At 55.6% G+C, this 19895-nt stretch overlaps 1 protein-coding gene across 1 annotated transcript in view; it reads right to left on the bottom strand.

The window, feature by feature from the left end:
* Window positions 1-14999, bottom strand: part of ATRX (ATRX chromatin remodeler) — an 82245-nt gene extending 67246 nt beyond the window's left edge. Inside the window, 5 exon segments of the mRNA XM_078881121.1 lie at window positions 1601-1615; window positions 1617-1711; window positions 13356-13406; window positions 13703-13836; window positions 14935-14999. Of these exon segments, the coding sequence (XP_078737247.1) occupies window positions 1601-1615; window positions 1617-1711; window positions 13356-13406; window positions 13703-13836; window positions 14935-14999 (360 nt within the window).
* Window positions 15000-19895: the final 4896 nt, after the last annotated feature.

Raw genomic sequence — 19895 nt, 5'->3', positions numbered from 1 at the left:
AGAGAGAAGCGTTATTCATTATTTTTTATTATACTTTTTTTTTTAAAGACAAACGCAAAATGAGATTGCATTGTCAAGGGGACGGCTAAAAAAATAAAACCACGCATCAGGCATCGTCTCATGCGGAGCGGGGCGGCAGTCATCATACCTCTGGAGTGAGTTTCAATTACAACATCATTCCTCGCGCCAAATTAAAAACAAGACCCCCCCCCGCCTCCAATTTATTTAATTCTTTCCGAAATACGACTGACTCCCGACTATGTTTTATTTTACTCGGGAAGTACAGGACAACGCCACTACACCCCCTGCCCCCCCCCCCCCGCGAGCTGCGTGGCTGTTTTTGTCACAAATGATTGCAGCTCAACGAGGCGACGGTCCGGGCTTATCGTAGTGATCGCGGATATTAATAGCAGCAGCACAATAACTCGTAAACGGCAATGATGTCCTTTTCTAAAATGTGGTAGGGGGGATAAACCAGAGGACCCATAGAAAAAAAATCCACGCGTCGACGGAAACAGAGAGACACGCAAACTCAAGATATACAGCAGGCGTCGTCAGGGTCGGGATCAAACCCACGACCTCCTGTAGATCAGGCGAGGTAGTTAACATCTCACCACAGAGAGACACGCAAACTCAAGATATACAGCAGGCGTCGTCAGGGTCGGGATCAAACCCACGACCTCCTGTAGACCAGGCGAGGTAGTTAACATCTCACCACAGAGAGACACGCAAACTCAAGATATACAGCAGGCGTCGTCAGGGTCGGGATCAAACCCACGACCTCCTGTAGACCAGGCGAGGTAGTTAACATCTCACCACGGAGAGAGAGAGAGAGACACGCAAACCCCAACATCTACATAATGTCTCCCAGCCACCGTGGCACCCCTTACGGCAATCCGCGGTGGTGAGTGAGGTTCCTGGAAAAAGGCCAAGGTGGGCAAATCCAGCGGTTGGTTAATGTAGAAGGACCCTTTGGGATACAGGGGGGGGGTGGGATGGGATGAGAGGAACCACGGCTTGGCGAGCGACTGGAGTTGGGATAACCCCGACTGAGAAAACAATTCGGGTGAACGGCCGCAGACAGCCGCCATTCGCCGCTAGGTGGCGGTGCGGTGACGTCACCCGCACCGCCTGTGCGCCAGGCCATGTGCGCTTTGAGGCAGAGGTCGCAACCGGGTACCCGATACCCGTACCCTACCCGATACCCGGCTACCCGTACCCGGCCAGGTACGGGTACGGGTAGCCGTTTGTGACCCTGGTGCGGCCGGGTACGGGTACGGGTAGGCCGTGAGTCACTGGTGAGTAACCGTTTGTCACTCATTTCGGGTAGGGTAGGGTACGGGTAGGGAACGGGTACCCGTACCCAGCCAGGTACGGGTACCCATTTGCGACCCTGGTGCGGCTGGGTACGGGTACGGGTAAAAAATCAAAACCCGTTTGCGACCTCTGCTTTGAGGCCACGTGAAGTGTCGAAGGCTATCCGGCAGGAGGTCACGGGGCAGACCCAGGTGCCATGGGTTGACCAACTGAGATGACTGCTCCACGCGTGTTCCGCGTGCGTGTGTGTGTGTGTACACGTGCACACACACACGCGTGTTACCTTGCAGATGAGAGTCCCTGAGCACGGGGTGACGGAAGAGCGTGTCCTTCATGAAGTGGTTTACCTGCGACCCGCAAGCCGTGCACGACACAATGTCCTGCAGGGTCCCCTCTGCACACAGCACGGACAAAGGTTGACGCTCGTTACGCCACACAAAGCGCCTGGCCGCACACGAACCACGACACCTCGCTGCTGGGCTCAAGGAGCTGTAAACCACCACCACCACCACCATCATCATCATCGCCACGCGAACTCCGCTCGTCATTCTCATAGCACTTTCGGGTTGCGCTGCTTCTGCGGCCGTCTGGAACGCGCTCTTCCTTCCGATATTAGGAAGCCGCTGGGGAGCTGTGGCACCTTTTAAATCGTCATCTAGACGGACAAACTTATTTCTTTGTGTGTATTTTAGTTTGTTGTCCTTCACACGGTTGGTTACGTACGGTGCAAAAGAAGTTCAACACACACAGTGACCCCTAGACTCACACAGAGACATAGACTCACACACAGAGACCCAGACTCACACACAGAGGCTCACACACAGAGACCCATAGACTCACACACAGAGACCCATAGACTCACACACAGAGACCCATAGACTCACACACAGAGACCCATACACCCTGGGTGTTATGGGTTACTAACTGGTATGCCAGGCTAGGTGCAGCACCACGCCCGACCGCCTTTGTCTCCCCAGTTGCGATGTTTACACACCGCACCAGGTACTCATTTGAGGCCGAGTCGACCTAGGGGAGGCCCAGGACCGGTTCAGATAATCGTCACCGGTGTTGGCCGTGAGCGAGAATCGAACCGGGGTCTCTGCCGGGTTTCGTAGCGCAGCGTAGCGCTAACACAAACACGCACACAAACAAACAAACACGCACATGCGCGCACAACACAACTAAGGCACGCACGTGCACACACAACGACACGCACGTGCACACACAAAGACACGCACGTGTAGACAAAGACACACACGTACGTGTACACACATGCACGCACGCGCGCACACACACAACACAACTAAGGCACGCACGTGTAGACAAAGACACACACATACGTGTACACACACACACGCACGCACGCGCGCGCACGGGGCGACCTCAAGGACTCACGGCGTGAGCCAAACAAACACATGAGCAAGGCAGTTTTTGCGCTTCCACCAAATCTCACCCCAAAAAAAAAAATTTGCGCGAAATTCTCTTCAGCAGAGACTTCCAGCTGGGATCTCAGCCCCCCTCCACCCCCCCCTTCCCTCACCACCGCCCCCTCCACCCCCCCCCACTCCCCCATGGCCCCCCCCCGACCCCCCACCTCGGCCCTCAACCCTCCTGCCCACCCACCCCAGGGCGATTTCATGAGCTGCCCAGAAAGTTGCTTTGAAAGCGCAAAACGTAAACATGTTGTTGTTTTCAGCAGTTGTTGTTGTTGTTGTGTTGTCGGTGGTGGCCGTGGTGATGAGCATCGCCTCAATTTGGAACTCCTCGCCGCTCATCACTCGCATAGGGAGAGAGAGAGGACGACTACGAGAGAGAGGACGACTCAGAGAGGGAGAGGGCAACTCGGAGAGAGGACGACTCAGAGAGAGAGGTCGACTCAGAGCGAAAGGGCGACGAGGAGAGAGGACGACTCAGAGAGAGAGGACGACTCAGAGAGAGAGGACGACTCAGAGGGAGAGGGCAACTCGGAGAGAGAGGACGACTCAGAGAGAGGTCGACTCAGAGCGAAAGGGCGACGAGGAGAGAGGACGACTCAGAGAGGACGACACAGGGAGAGAGAAAAGTCGACTCTCCAGTGGCGATGTTTACACATCGCACCAGGTAGACATTTAAGGCCGAGTCGACCTAGAGGAGGCCCACGACCCGTTCAGATGATAATCGTCACTGGTGTTAGTGGCCGTGAGCGGGAATTCGAACTCGGGTCACCCGCCGGCTCTCCTCACATTCTCAACCACCAAACCCCACCCAACCACCCACCACGCAACCACCCACCCACCACCCACCACCCAACCACCCACCACACAACCACCCACCACCCAACCACCCACGCAACCACCCAGCCACCCAACCACCCACCACCACCCAACCACCCACCACCACCCAACCACCCACCACCACCCAACCACCCACCACCACCCAACCACCCAACCCGCAACCACCCAGCCACCCAACCACCCACCCACCCACCCAACCACCCAACCACCCACCCACCACCCAACCACCCAGCCACCCAAGCACCCAGCCACCCAACCACCCACCCACCACCCACCCACCCAACCACCCACCCACCACGCAACCACCCACCATCCCAACCACCCACCCATCCAGCCACCCAACCACCCACCCACCCAGCCACCCACCACCGACCACCCACCACCCAACCACCCAACTACCCAACCACCCACCCACCACTCAACCACCCAACCACCCAACCACCCAACCACCACCCACCCAACCACCCACCACCCCACCCAACCACCCACCGATGTTAAATTATATATTTTTTTGCTGCCGCCCAGACGCATTTCATTCCGGCGACAAGATAGCAGCGCTGTGCACGGAGCCCCTTATCAGTCGGCACACAACTCCACCCTCCATCTCTGCCAAGATTTTGCAACCACCACCACCACCGTTACCACGACAGCCGCCACCACCACCACCACCGTGACCGCCAAAGATACCACCACCGCGACCACCACAACCATCGTCACCAGTGCACAACCACTACCGTCACTACCACCACCGCTATTGCCGCGACCACCGCTACCACCTGCAACGACCACAAGCACGAACATCACCACAACCACTACCGCCATCACCACAACCATCTCCACCACAGCTTTGGCCACCAACCACCAGTTTCACCAACAGCACAACCACCACCATCGCTACCAGCCACAACCACTACAACCAACAGCACAACCACTACCATCGCTACCTGCCACAACCACTACAACCAACAGCACAACCACTACCATCGCTACCTGCCACAACCACTACAACCAACACCACAACCACTACCACCACTACTCCAACCACCAACAACGACTACCATCTGCATATCGATGTTGTTATTTACATTCTCCGTCAGTCGGCCACCATAAGGTCCGTTAACTAAACCTAACTATTTAAACAATTTTTATTTTACCAGGTAAGGCCCACTGAGCTATATGGCTCCTCTTCAGAAGCGACCTGGACACACACGATAGCTCAGCCAAGTGGATCATCATCATCACGTGGAAATTGATACCAGCAGAAAAATACTGTAAACGCGTGATGTTCATTCTAAATGTGGAGAGAAAAACCAGAGGACCTGGAGAAAAATCCACTCGACCACTGGGAGAGAGAGAGACACCGCAAACTCCAAGTATACATCGGGCATCAGGGTCAGGATCGAACCGACGACCTCCTGCATACCAGGCGAGGTAGTTAATATCTCATCACGGGGAGAGAGAGAGAGACACGCAAACTCCAAATATACATCGGGCATCAGGGTCAGGATCGAACCGACGACCTCCTGCATACCAGGCGAGGTAGTTAATATCTCATCACGGGGAGAGAGAGAGACACGCAAACTCCAAATATACAGCGGGCATCAGGGTCAGGATCGAACCGACGACCTCCTGCATACCAGGCGAGGTAGTTAACATCTCCTAGCCACCGCAGCGACGATGTGATAATGGCCAGGGTAGCAAAACACGGGGGGCGGAATGGTGCTAGCCTGGACTTGGGCTAGGAAGGAGAGCCCCACTCCTAATCGCTCCCAAGAGATGTAGGTACGAGAGAGAGGGGAGAGAGAGCGGGATAGGAGAGAGGGGTGGATAGGAGAGGTCGCAAACGGGTTTTGATTCCTTACCCGTACCCGGCCACACCAGGGTCGCAAACGGGTACCCGTACCCGGCCAGGTACGGGTAGCCGGGTATTGGGTAGGGTACGGGTATCGGGTACCCGATTGCGACCTCTGGTGGATAGGAGAGGGAGGGGTGGATAGGAGAGGGAGATAGGAGAGAGAGGGGTGGACAGGAGAGAGAGAGACAGAAGAAGATGAGGGAGAGAGAGAGGAGAGAGGGTCAGGGTGGGAGGAGGGGGGAGAGTGAAACTTTTTCAAACTCTGATAATCAAGAGAGTGCGTGGGGAGAGAGGGGGGGGGAGGGCGAGAGAGCGAGCGAGTGGGGGGAGAGAGAGGGGGGGGGAGGGCGAGCGAGAAAGAACACAAACCATTACAATTTGTGAGAAGGGACTGGTGTTGATAATTGAATTACCAGACTGAGATAGCAGCAGCAGCAGCAGGAGGAGGAGGGAATTAAGTGGCGTTGCGCTGCATGGCTCCGGAATGGGCCCGGAGTTCTAGCCCGTCACCGCAGCTCCTGCTAGCGCTCGCTCTCCTAGCGAGGCTGAGGGTGCTAGTGGGGGGGGGGGGGGGGGGCGGCTGATAGCGACGCCCGTGGAGTCGATGCCGTGAAGCGCAGAACTCGGGAGTGCGAAGTTGAGCTGCCCGTTGATTATTTAATTAGCAGACTGAGATTGGAGGGATGGAGGAGATGATGGTGGTGGTGGTGGAGATGGTGATGATGATGGAGGAGATGGTGATGATGGTGATGATGATGGAGGAAGAGGAAATGATGATGATGGAGATGGTGATGATGGTGGAGGAGAAATGGAGGAGATGGTGGAGGAGGGATAGAGGAAATGGTGAAGATGGAGATGGTGATGATGGTGGAGGAAGAGGGGATGAAGATGATGATGGAGGACATGTTGATGAGGGTGGAGGGATGGAGAAGATGATGATGATGGAGGAAGAGGAGATGGTGATGATGGTGGAGATGGTGATGATGGTGGAGATGGTGGAGATGGTGATGATGGTGGAGATGGTGATGATGGTGGAGATGGTGTTGATGGTGGAGATGATGTTGATGGTGGAGATGATGTTGATGGTGGAGATGATGATAATGGAGGAGATGATGATGATGGAGATGGTGATGATGGTGGAAGAGGGATGGAGGAGATGGTGTGATGGTGGAGGAAGAGGAGATGGTGATGTGATGGAGGGATGAAGGAGATGATGGTGGAGATGGTGGAGGAGGGATGGAGGAGGAGGAGTGCCAAGTTGCATTGCTGTCGGGGTCTCGCAGAGTTGATGCACCGCGTTGAGGTTATTGCTGTCGAGAAACTTGGAGCGAGACGGAGAGAGAAGGGAAAATAATCATCAGTGCTAACAGTTGTAGGAAGAAAACTGCATCAAGGGAGCGATCATCTCCTGTCCTCAAAGATGATGGGAAGGGAGTATGATGACGACGACGACGAAGATTATGATGCAAATAATGGTGATGATGATGATGGTAATGAGACATAGTGATGATGAAGGTAATGATAGTGATGATGATGATGATGAAGGTAATGATAGTGATGATGATGAAGCTAATGATAGTGATGATGATGACGAGGAAGATGACGATGATGATGACGATGGCGGCAAGTGACGATAGCGATGATGAAGGTTATGACGATGGCGGCAAGTGACTCGCACTACGAGCTCACTCCGGTGAAGATGAAGGAGACACAGACAGAGAGAGAGATAGGGGGGAGGGAGAGAGATAGGGGGAGGGAGAGAGAGAGAAGGAGAGATAACACGAGCCTCTGCACGACCGGCAGATGAGCTGTGAGCACGCACGCACTCGGTGTGTCTCTGTCAATGTCGAGTGGTGGTGCAGCGGTTAGCGCACTGCACAACAAACCCGGCAGAAACCCGGGTCACGGCCAACACAAGTGGCAATTACACTGGTCAACAAAAAACACGTGTTTTTTTCTGGCCTGGACTTTTGCAGCTGTTCTAGACTAATTTCAAGGGTGCTGATTCCAAATCTGATCTCAGATTTGCTCCATCACATCTCATTTTTATGCTATCGGCATGCCCCATTTTCATTGATTTTACCCGCAATTAACTCTGTCACTTGCGATTGCAAGTTGTTGCGAGTCAGTGACTGCTTTAGTGTTAAAATATGGTGCTGTATTTTTAGGATAGTGCGTTTATAATATCATTTTATGTAGATATCCACATTTAGTTAATATTTTTCTTCTGCAGTTTTTATTGAAAATGCAATATTTGATCTCAAAAACCTGATGTGATAGACAAAAACTGATGCCAGATTTGGAATCAGCACCCCAAAATTACCTTAAGACCGTTGGAATACCTTATGCCAGAAAAAGTGTGTTGACCAGTGTTATCTGAACCAGACCTGGGCTTCCCCTAGGTCGACTCGGCCTCAAATGAGTATCTAAGTGCGGCGAGTAAACATCGTCGCTAGGGAGACAAAGGCGGCCGGGCGTGGTGCTGGCCACCCACCCCCTTGTGTACTGTGTAGGCCTTCATAGGTGCTTGCTAACAGCACTTGCCCCAACGGTCTGTCAAGGCTACACAGGGAATATTTATCTTTATTTAATGTCTATCAATGTGGAGTGGTGGTGCAGTGGTTAGCACGCCGCGCTACGAACCCGGCGACACGGGTTCGATTCCCGCTCACGGCTAACACCACCGGTGACGATTATCTGAACCGGTCCTGGGCCTCCCCTAGGTCGACTCGGCCTCAAACGAGTACCTGGTGCGGTGTGTAGTAAACATCGCCACTGGGGAGACAAAGGCGGCCGGGCGTGGTGCTGGCCACCCACCCCCTCGTGTACCGTTCCGGCCTTCACAGGTGCTGCTCGCTAACAGCACTTGCCCCTACAGTCTGTTATGGCTATACGGGGGATCTTTATCTTTGTGTGCGCGCGTGTGCGTGTGTGCGTGATAGCGCGCGTGTAATTAAATGCGTCTGTTGTGCAAAAAGGAACGGGCGCCGACGCTAAGGGTATTTGACAGCGCGGGAAAGCTACGTGTGTGTGCGCGTGCAGGCGGGGTGAACGTGTCAATGCGTTATGAAGAGCGGAGGCGCTGCAGTCGGCGCCGAGAACCCGGCGAACCCGGCGATGATTTTTTGGCCGATCGGCACGGGCCAATAATTCGGGCATACGCCCACTGATTAGAATCGATTAGAATCGATTAGAATCGGTGGGTGGGTGGATGGATGAACCGATCTAACCCCCCCCCCTAAGGCCGACTTGGCCTTACGAATGAGTAGCCCCCCCTAAGTTGTGGTGTGCAAGCGTCATCATCATCACCGCTGCCATCACTATCAGCATCACTACCATCACAATCACCATCACTAGCATCCTCAACACTACCATCACAATCACCATCGCTGCCATCCTCAACAGTTACCATCACTATCAGCATCACTACCATCACCATCACAATCACCATCACTACCATGCTCAACATCACCATCACTATCAGCATCATCTGTAAGGCTAATGTCGCGATCACGACCATCCTCAACACAACCATCAATCACCATCACTACCGTCCTCAACACTACCATCACAATCACCATCACGACCATCACAATCACTATGAAATGGCTACTGGCAGATGCACCACCCGTGCCCCCTACTGTGCCAGGCTAGGTGCAGGAGGTCACGGGACAGACCCAGCAGGTGCCACGGGTTGACTGACCGAGATGACTACTGGCAGATGCACCACCACCAGCTGTACCCTCCTACTGTGCCAGGCTAGGTGCAGCAGGAGGTCACGGGACAGACCCAGCAGGTGCCACGGGTCGACCGACTGAGATGACTACTGGCAGATGCACCACCTGTGCCCCCTACTGTGCCAGGCTAGGTGCAGGAGGTCACGGGACAGACCCATTAGGTGCCACGGGTTGACCGACTGAGATGGCTACGGGCATACGCACCACCTGTGCCCCCTACTGTGCCAACAATAACATTCCTACCACCACCACAACCGACGCCACCACCCCCACAACCTTCACCGCCACTACCTCCCATGCTCTGCACAGCACTGCACACGCCATTAGCTTCATGCTACCGTGTAATGTCCTTAATTTCTTTTAAACAAGTTCAAATCAAATCTCATCGTCTGCAACACAAAACACAAAGATCCCCCGTGTAGCCTTAATAAGACTGTAGGGGCAAGTGCTGTTTGCGAGTAGCGGCACCTATGAAGGCCGGCACGGCACACGAGGGGGTGGGTGGCCAGCACCACGCCCGGCCGCCTTTGTCTCCCCAGTTGCGATGTTTGCACACCGCACCAGGTACTCATTTGAGGCCGAGTCGACCTAGGGGAGGCTCAGGACCGGTTCGGATCATCGTGGCCGTGAGCGGGAATCGAACTTTGGTCTCTGGCGGGTTCGTAGCGCTAACCTCTGCACTCCCACTCACCACACATTTATAAATACACAAATACAAACAAAGATCCCCCATAGAGCCTTAACATACTTGTACATACACATGCACACAAACAAAGATCCCCCGTGTAGCCTTAACAGACTGTAGGGGCAAGTGCTGTTAGCGAGCACCTATGAAGGCCGGCACGGCTCACGAGGGGGTGGGTGGCCAGCACCACGCCCGGCCGCCTTTGTCTCCCTGGCGGCGATGTTTACACAATGCGCCAGGTACTCATTTGAGGCTGAGTCGACCTAGGGGAGGCCCGGGACCGGTTCAGATAATCGTCACTGGTGTTGGCCACGGGAATCGAACCCGTGTCACCGGGTTCATAGCGCAGCGCGCTAACCGCTGCACCACCGCTCCCCACAACACACACACACGTGCACACGGACACACACACGGACACACACGCACCAGCGTGGAACTATTCACAAAACCGCTACACAGGAGAGCGGCTCCTAATTTATTTACAAATTGGTGCTTGCAGAGGATGGGGGGGGGGGGGTGTGGAGGGGTCGTGGAGGAGGAGGAGGGAGGGGAAGAGGGGGATGGGGAGGAGATGCAGGGGGGGGAGGTGGGGCGAGTTCCGCAGGATGGTGCAGCGGTCAGCGTGGCGCTACCGGCAAAGACCCGAGTTCCATCCCCGCGCACGGCCACCCGCCAGCGACGATTATCTGAACCGGAGCCGGGCCTCCCCTAGGTCGACTCGGCCTCAAAAAACGAGCCGCCACCGCCGGGAGGGAGAGACAAAGACGGGCGGGCGGGCGTGGCGCTGGCCACCCACCCCTACCCACCCACGTGACACGCTGCTACTCCGGCTAACGGCACTTGTCCCCCAGTCTGTGAGGCTACATGGGGGGGGGGGGGGAGGCTTTGTCTTTGGTGTCGGCTGCGCACGCGTCACGACCCGTTATCTCCTTCCAGCGCGGGGCGCAAATAACAACAACGGGCGGCGGCTTAATAGCGCAGCGCTGGCGCTCATTAGACGCCGCGCCAAGGGAGAGAGAGCGGAGGAGAGGAGAGAGAGCGGAGGAGAGGGGGAGAGAGCGGAGGAGAGGAGAGAGAGCGGAGGAGAGGGGGAGAGAGCGGAGGAGAGGAGAGAGAGCGGAGGAGAGGAGAGAGAGCGGAGGAGAGGAGAGAGAGCGGAGGAGAGGAGAGAGAGCGGAGGAGAGGAGAGAGAGCGGAGGAGAGGGGGAGAGCGGAGGAGAGGAGAGAGAGCGGAGGAGAGGAGAGAGAGCGGAGGAGAGGAGAGAGAGCGGAGGAGAGAGAGCGGAGGAGAGGAGAGAGAGCGGAGGAGAGGAGAGAGAGCGGAGGAGAGGAGAGAGAGCGGAGGAGAGGGGGAGAGCGGAGGAGAGGAGAGAGAGCGGAGGAGAGGAGAGAGAGCGGAGGAGAGGGGGAGAGAGAGATGGGGGAGAGAGAACAGAGAGAGAGCGGCGGAGAGGGGGAGAGCGGAGAGAGAGAGCGGCATGAGAGAGAGCGGAGAGAGAGAGCGGAGAGAGAGAGCGGAGAGAGAGAGCGGAGAGAGAGAGCGGCATGAGAGAGAGCGGAGGAGAGAGCGGAGGAGAGGGAGAGAGCGGCAGAAAGAGCAGTGGAGAGAGAGAGATGGGGGAGAGAGAGATGGGGGAGAGAGAGATGGGGGAGAGAGATGGGGGAGAGAGCGGCAGAGAGAGAGATGGGGGAGAGAGATGGGGGAGAGAGAGATGGGGCAGAGAGAGATGGGGGAGAGAGAGATGGGGCAGAGAGAGATGGGGGAGAGAGAGATGGGGGAGAGAGAGATGGGGGAGAGAGAGATGGGGGAGAGAGAGATGGGGGAGAGAGAGATGGGGGAGAGAGATGGGGGAGAGAGCGGCAGAGAGAGAGATGGGGGAGAGAGATGGGGGAGAGAGAGATGGGGGAGAGAGAGATGGGGGAGAGAGCGGAGAGAGAGCGCAGAGAGAGAGCGGCATGAGAGAGAGATGAGAGAGAGAGAGAGATGGGGGAGAGAGAGATGGGGGGGGAGTCGGAGGGGGACGGTAGGGGGAACGAGGGCTCTCGCGACACGGCGGAGGGAGATATTCGGAGCAATTTGGAGCGACGCCTTTGTGTGGTCGCTAGTCCGTCGTTGTTGTTGTTGTGCAGCGCACGTCGGAAACGACGTTTGTGAAGATTTAATTTTACTGCGTTTGGTTCGGGAGGTCGCGAGACACAAAGCCGCTAAGGCTGAGACCCTGGGTTCGAGCCCTGGGTCTGGGTGTGTCTGTGTGTCTCTCTCTGTGGGTTCATAATGGCGGTGTCAAATACACCGAGCGAGAGCCTGGGTTCGAGCCCTAGGTCTGGGTGTGTCTCTCTCTCTCTCTGTGGGTTCATAATGGCGGTGTCAGAGACACCAAGCGAGATCCTGGGTTCAAGCCCTGGGTCTGGGTGTGTCTCTCTCTCTCTCTGTGGGTTCATAATGGCGGTGTCAGAGACACCAAGCGAGAGCCTGGGTTCAAGCCCTAGGTCTGGGTGTGTCTCTCTCTCTCTCTGTGGGTTCATAATGGCGGTGTCAGAGACACCAAGCGAGATCCTGGGTTCAAGCCCTGGGTCTGGGTGTGTCTCTCTCTCTCTCTGTGGGTTCATAATGGCGGTGTCAGAGACACCAAGCGAGAGCCTGGGTTCAAGCCCTAGGTCTGGGTGTGTCTCTCTCTCTCTCTGTGGGTTCATAATGGCGGTGTCAGAGACACCAAGCGAGATCCTGGGTTCAAGCCCTGGGTCTGGGTGTGTCTCTCTCTCTCTCTGTGGGTTCATAATGGCGGTGTCAGAGACACCAAGCGAGATCCTGGGTTCAAGCCCTGGGTCTGGGTGTGTCTCTCTCTCTCTCTGTGTGGGTTCATAATGGCTGTGTCAGATACACCAAGCGAGAGCCTGGGTTCAAGCCCTGGGTCTGGGTGTGTCTGTGTGTGTCTCTCTCTGTGGGTTCATAATGGCTGTGTCAGATACACCAAGCGAGAGCCTGGGTTCGAGCCCTGGGTCTGGGTGTGTCTCTCTCTCTCTCTCTGCGGGTTCATAATGGCTGTGTCACATGCACCTCGTGAGAGCCTGGGTTTGAGCCTCCCTCAGGGAGGTTCATAATGGCCACGTCAGAGATATTAAAGCCAGCGCACTGCTGTAGAATCCACCAACCCACTCGCCCACCCACTCACTAACCAAGTCACCAACCAACCCACCCACAAAACCAACCCACCCACTCACTTCAACCACCCACCCACCAACCAAACCCACCCACTTCACCCACCCACCCACCAACCAAACCCACTCAATTCACCCACCCACCCACCAACCAAACCCACTCACTTCACCCACCCACCCACCAACCCCACTCACTTCACCCACCGACGTCAACGCGACCTAACTACGCGACTCGCACAGCAGCCTGCTCACGCACGCACGGGTGACCCAGCAGAGCGTGGGTGGGTGCGTTCATACGTGTGCACGTACGTACGTGCGTACGCGCGTACGTGCGTGCGCGGGCGGACGGGCACCGTTGACCCCAGCGGCGTAAGCGCAAGCTGGATTTATCGGCAAAGGGGGTGGCGCCAGAGGTCGCAACCGGGTACCCGATACCCGTACCCTACCCGATACCCGGCTACCCGTACCCGACCGGGTACGGGTAGCCGGGTATCGGGTGAGTAACTGTTTGTCACTCATCTACCAACGTCGTGTCTCTTCTCACAATTCAAGTTCCTAGAATCAACCCACCCGCGCCTGCAACATGGCTTCATCCCAAAGGTCGCAATCGGGTACGGCCACCCGTTTGCGACCCTGGTGCGGCCGGGTACGGGTACGAGGGGTAAGGAATCAAAACCCGTTTGCGACCTCTGGGTGGCGGGCGACGCGGCCGGCGTTGGGAGGGCCCAAAGAGGAGTCAGCGGTTTTGTTGGCGACGCGTCGATGACTTTGGGAGTCTCCGCGGCAGCTGCGGAGGGCGCTTTGGGCGAGCTGAGCGTGCGGTTTATGACGCGTGAAACATCGCAGGCCCACCGCTCAAATCAACCGCCGCCGGCACCGTCGCTACCACCGCCACTAACACCGCCACCACTAATAACGCTTGCCACGACCATCACGACCACCATCACCGCCACTAACACCACCACCACTAATAACGCTTGCCACGACCATCACCGACCACCATCACCGCCACTAACACCACCACCACTCACCGCCATTACCACCGCCGCTATCACGACCACTGCCACTAACACCACCATCACTAATGACACTGCCACAACCCTCACCACTATCACCATCACCACAACCGCCACGACCACCACAACGAATAACGCTGGCACGACCATCACCACCATCACCGCCACTTACACCACCGCCATCACCACCGCCTCTATCACTACCACTGCCACTAACACTCACCATCACTAATAACACTGCCACAACCATCACCACTATCACCATAACCACCACAACGAATAACGCTGGCACGACCATCGCCACCACCACCATCACCGCCACTAACACCACCACGAATAACATTGCCACGATCATCACCACGACCATCATCACCACCATAACCACGACCAACACTAATAACACTGCCAGACCATCATCTAATCACCCCTATCACCACTATCACCATCCCCACTAACCTCCGACGAATTCTACGGGAGCTGGCCCGGCAAGATTTGCCAAGAAGCAGCTTCCGAAGATTTCTACATCAAACTGGCAGGGCGGTCACCTTCCGAGGATTTCTTTTGGGGCTGGCCCGGCAAGATTTGCAGAGTGGCAGCTTCCGAAGATTTCTACATCAAACTGGCAGGTCGGTCACCTTCCGAGGATTTCTATGGGGGCTGGCCCCGCAAGATTTGGTGAGTGGCAGCTTCTGAGGATTACTACGTGGAGTTGGCACAGCGAGAACCTCCGAGGATTTATTTTGGAGCCGGCCCGGTAAGATTTGCTGAGGTGGGAGCTTCCGAGGATTTCCGAGGGCGGACGTGGTCACATTCGCAGCTTTCATGGGAGAGATTTCCCAAATTCGACCATCTGACATCGCGGTTTGCCAGATTTAATCACCGCATCAATCACGGCACTCGCACCTCCACCAAACGCCCCGCCGCCACCAGGAACACCGCCACCACTACAACCGCCATCACCGCATTGACAACAGCACCCACACTACCTCCACCACACCCCACCACCAGCAGCGACACCACCGTAACCGCCACCACAACATCATGGCACTCACACCTGAATCACACATCCCACCATCACCACCATTACTTCCAAAGGCAAAGATCCCCCCCTATAGCTTTAACCAGCTGTTGGAGCAAGTGCAGTTTGCGAGCACCTATAAAGGCCAGCACAGTGGACTCGCATGAAGAACCGTAGACTCGCACAGAGACCCATTGACTCGCACAGAAACACACAATCACAGAGAGTTTTAGACTCAAAGAGCCATAGACTCGCACAGAGACCCGAAGACCCGCACAGAGACCCACACTCACAGAGAGACTTGTAGACTCAAAGAGCCATAGACTCGCACAGAGACCCGTAGACTCACACTGAGACCCATTGACTCGCACAGAAACACTCACAGAGAGTCTTGTAGACTCAAAGAGCCATAGACTCGCACAGAGACCCGAAGACCCGCACAGAGACCCATTGACTCGCACAGAAACACACACTCACAGAGAGATTTGTAGACTCAAAGAGCCATAGACTCGCACAGAGACCCGAAGACCCGCACAGAGACCCATTGACTCGCACAGAAACACACTCACAGAGAGACTTGTAGACTCAGAGCCATAGACTCGCACAGAGACCCATTGACTCACACAGAAACACACACTCACAGAGAGTCTTGTAGACTCAAAGAGCCATAGACTCGCACAGAGACCGATAGACTCACACAGAAACACACACTCACAGAGAGTCTTGTAGACTCAAAGAGCCATAGACTCGCACAGAGACCGATAGACTCACACAGAAACACACACTCACAGAGAGTCTTGTAGACTCAAAGAGCCATAGACTCGCACAGAGACCCATTGACTCACACAGAAACACACACTCACAGAGAGTCTTGTAGACTCAAAGAGCCATAGACTCGCACAGAGACCGATAGACTCACACAGAGAGACCCATAGAGCCACAGGGACCCATAAACCGACAGAGACCCGTAGACCTGAGATCATAATACGTAACAACGATGGCGACTACAACTATGACGGTGAGGATGATGATGATGCTCACTGATGCCGACGACGACGACAACTACAACGACATCACCGAGCAACGGTGAAGACCACGGCGATGGCTAAAGGCGACAATAACGTTAACAATCACGACGCCAGAGTTGTGTTTTTTGTTTGCATTACGACTGCAGGTATTGTGGTCTATGCAAACATGACTCCTTGTAAAAAAAGGTGTCAGTTTTTTTGCCAGAGAGAAGGGTAAAAAAACAATTATCATATTTTTTCTTCTGGCAAATGAGGTTCCAATGGTGTAAATGCTTCACCCCGAGCTCTCATACTCTGATGGTGCATTGTCTTTGAGTTGTGCGCCTTTTGGCGTCATCTGGTCCAACACCACGTGAGACTAGGCTCTAAGGAAAGCTGTCTCGGGTGTGGACCAATCAACTTCAAGGACAGTGCATACAATATCAGAGTTGTGTTTTTTGTTTGCATTATGACTGCAGGTATTGTGGTCTATGCAAACATGACTCCTCGTAAAAAAAGGTGTCAGTTTTGTTGCCAGATAGAAGGGTAAAAAAACCAATTATCATATTTTTTACTGGCAAATGAGGTTCCAATGGTGAATTACAACGCCGTCCGACCGCCACGTGAACTCAAGACCTTCCGACCCACGCCCCCCCCCCACCACCTTCCCCACCATACGCCACTCACACCCACGATCATCGTGAGCGGGACGGACGTGCGGAATATAACAATTACGGAGTGAATGAGAGAACGAAACGGGGGGCGCGGTAAACCCCCAGGAATGACTGCGCGAGAATTATCAGAGCGGGTCCCTTGCGGCAAAAAGGCGGAGAAGCGCCGTGAGCGGCATTAGACGGCATCTCTCCTTCCTGCCGTTGACGATGTTGTTGCTGTGGTTATCATTTTATTATCGCCATTAACGCAGGTGCGGAGGGGAAAGGAGTCGCGGGGAGAGTAGAGGGGATTGAGGTCGCAAAAATGGGTAGTTTGTGTCGTTATCCAAGCGGACGGGTTCGTGTCGGAGGCACCGTGACGACAGAGAACCCTGGGTTCGAGACCTGAGCGTCTCTCTCTCTCTCAAAGGGTTCATAATGGCCGTGTTAAATGCTGGGTCAGCACTGCTGAGAACTATGAGTTCGAGACCTGGGTCTGGGTGTCTCTCTCTCTCTCAGAGGGTTCATAATGGCCGTGTTAAATGCTGGGTCAGCACTGCTGAGAACCCTGGGTTCGAGGCCTAGGTCTGGGTGTCTCTCTCGCTCTCTCTCAGAGGGTTCATAATGGCCGTGTCAGAGACACCGAGAGGACAGCACTGAGATTACGACCCTCAGTCGAAGGTCTACATGTCTCTCTCAAGAGAGGACGTGGCTCATAACGGCCGTGATGGAGACACTGAACCGGCAAGGTTACGAGTTCGAGTCCCGACTGAGCGAAAATTGAACTTGGGTCACCGGGTTCGAAATTCAGTGCGCTAATCACTGCGTCATCCGCCCACCATGAAGACAAAGATCCCCTACATTGCTTAACAGACTGTTGGGGCAAGTGCTGTTAGCGAGCAGTACCTATGAAGGCCGGCACGGCACACGAGCGGGTTTGGGTGGGAGGCCAGCACCACACCCGGCCACCTTTGTCTCCCCATTGCTGATGTTTGTACACACCACCGCAGGTACTCATTTCAGGCCGGGTTGACCAGAGGTCGCAATCGGGTACCCGATACCCGTACCCTACCCGATTCCCGGCTACCCGTACCCGGCTGGGTACGGGTGTACGGGTAGGCCGTGAGTCACCGGTGAGTCACCGTTTGTCACTCATTTCCCAACGTCTTGTCTCTTCTCACAATTCAAGTTCCTAGAATCAACCCACCCGCGCCTGCAACATGGCTTCATCCCAGAGGTCGCAATCAGGTACCCGATACCCGTACCCTACCCGTACCCGGCCGGGTACGGGTACCCGTTTGCGACCCTGGTGCGGCCGGGTACGGGTACGGGTAAGGAATCAAAACCCGTTTGCGACCTCTGTGTGTTGACCGAGCGCCGAGTCGACACAGACACACGGACGAACGCACGGGACAGGGCACACGGGACAGGGCACGACCATTCCTGCTGGGCAGAGCGATTGGCAAGAGTCAGCCCGCATCCTCCCGGTAAAAACTAACGCTACGGGAGATGTCGGCACAACGGTGAGCAGAGTTCTGAGACAGAGGAGAGTGGACGCAGAGGGGAGGGGGTGGGAGGTGAGGGGGGGTGTGAGGTGGGGGTGTTAGGGAGGTATGGAAGGGTCGAGGCGTGGACAGGAGCGTTGAAAGTTTAATGCGACGGGCGGGATCGAGCGTCAGCGGATATCGTCCCCGAGCGACGGAGCGAGCAGACGAGACGGACGTCGATAAGTTTGATTCCCGATCCGGGGTGGGAGCGGGGGTGGGGGAGGGCGAGGGGTGGGGTGGGCGAGGGGGGTGGGTGAGTTAACGACTCGTGATGGCGGTGATGGTAGTGATGGCGGTGATGGTAATGATGGTCGTGATGGTGAGGAACGGTAGTACAGCGGTTAGCGCGCCGCACGACAGCACACGAGGTGGTGGGTGGCCAGCACCACGCCCAGCCGCCTTTGTCTCCCCGGTGGTGATGTTCACACACCGCACCAGCTACTCATTTTAAGGCCGAGTCGGCTTAGGAGAGGCCCAGGACCGGTTCAGATAATCGTCGCCGGTCTTGGTGGCCGTGAGCGGGAGTCGAACTCGGCTCGCCGGGTCCGTAGCGCTGTACCGACCCGCACGCTCACCCCCCTGGTGCCAGGCCAGGTGCACTTGGAGGCCACGTGAAGTGATGACGGCTCGCCGACAGACCCAAGTGCCGTGGGGTTGACCGACTGGGATGACTGAGATGACTGGTAAGGTGCGCCAGGATGTGCCCCCCGTTACTCTGCCAACTTACCCACCCCACCCACCCCTCTGCAGAGGTCGCAACCGGGTACCCGATACCCGTACCCTACCTGATACCCGGCTACCCGTACCCAGCCGGGTACGGGTACCCGTTTGCGACCCTGGTGCGGCCGGGTACGGGTACGGGTAAGGAATCAAAACCCGTTTGCGACCTCTGCCCCTCTGCCCCCCCCAACCTCAAAAATATAATAAATAAATAATGGCTCACGGGGGGGGGGGGCGGAACCCGGCATTGGGGAGACGCGGCCGAGGATTTAGAATTTACGTCTCGTGTCACCGCTCCGAGCCCGCCCGCTACAATTAGCGCTGCCCATTACGCGTCTGTCGGAGTGCGGTGGCGGGCAGACGGGTAGTCGGGGGGGGGGGGGGGACGTCGCTGTTTAATTAGCGCCGCCGGTGATGAGAAACGGGGACGACGCGGTCACAGCAGTGCTACACGTGTGCGCGTTCAACGCAGTCCGCCCCCTGTAAACCACGCTGGATGCGCGTGCCTGTGTTGAGCTTCTTCCGCACCGCACGTAGCCAACCGTGTCAATCGGAGGTGCGATTATGAAAACAAGCCCCCCTGTAAAATTCTAGATTTGAAGCTTTCGTGACTGCAAGGATTCATGCGGTTGGGTTTTCTCGGTAAAGTCACGTGGGGTAGAAAATAAAATTTTAAAAATTTAAATTCATAAAAGTAATAATAGAATTAAATAAAATAATAAACACGACGTTTCGGAGGCAACGCAAGTCTCCGTCATCAGGTGGGACCGTCACAGCCAGATTTACTGTATCAAGATAAAAACCACTCTGAACGTCAAGTAAGATTTTCTTAGCTCGACGGAGCTCAAGCAAAATAAACGGAGTTCAGTAGCAGCACGGAAATTAGAAAAGTCCTTCAAATTTCGATT

The sequence above is a fragment of the Lampetra fluviatilis genome, chromosome 60, assembly GCF_964198595.1.
Source record: "Lampetra fluviatilis chromosome 60, kcLamFluv1.1, whole genome shotgun sequence".
NCBI lineage: Eukaryota > Metazoa > Chordata > Hyperoartia > Petromyzontiformes > Petromyzontidae > Lampetra > Lampetra fluviatilis.
The sequence above is the reverse complement of the archived record's forward strand: the minus strand, read 5'-3'. Positions and strand labels throughout refer to the sequence as shown.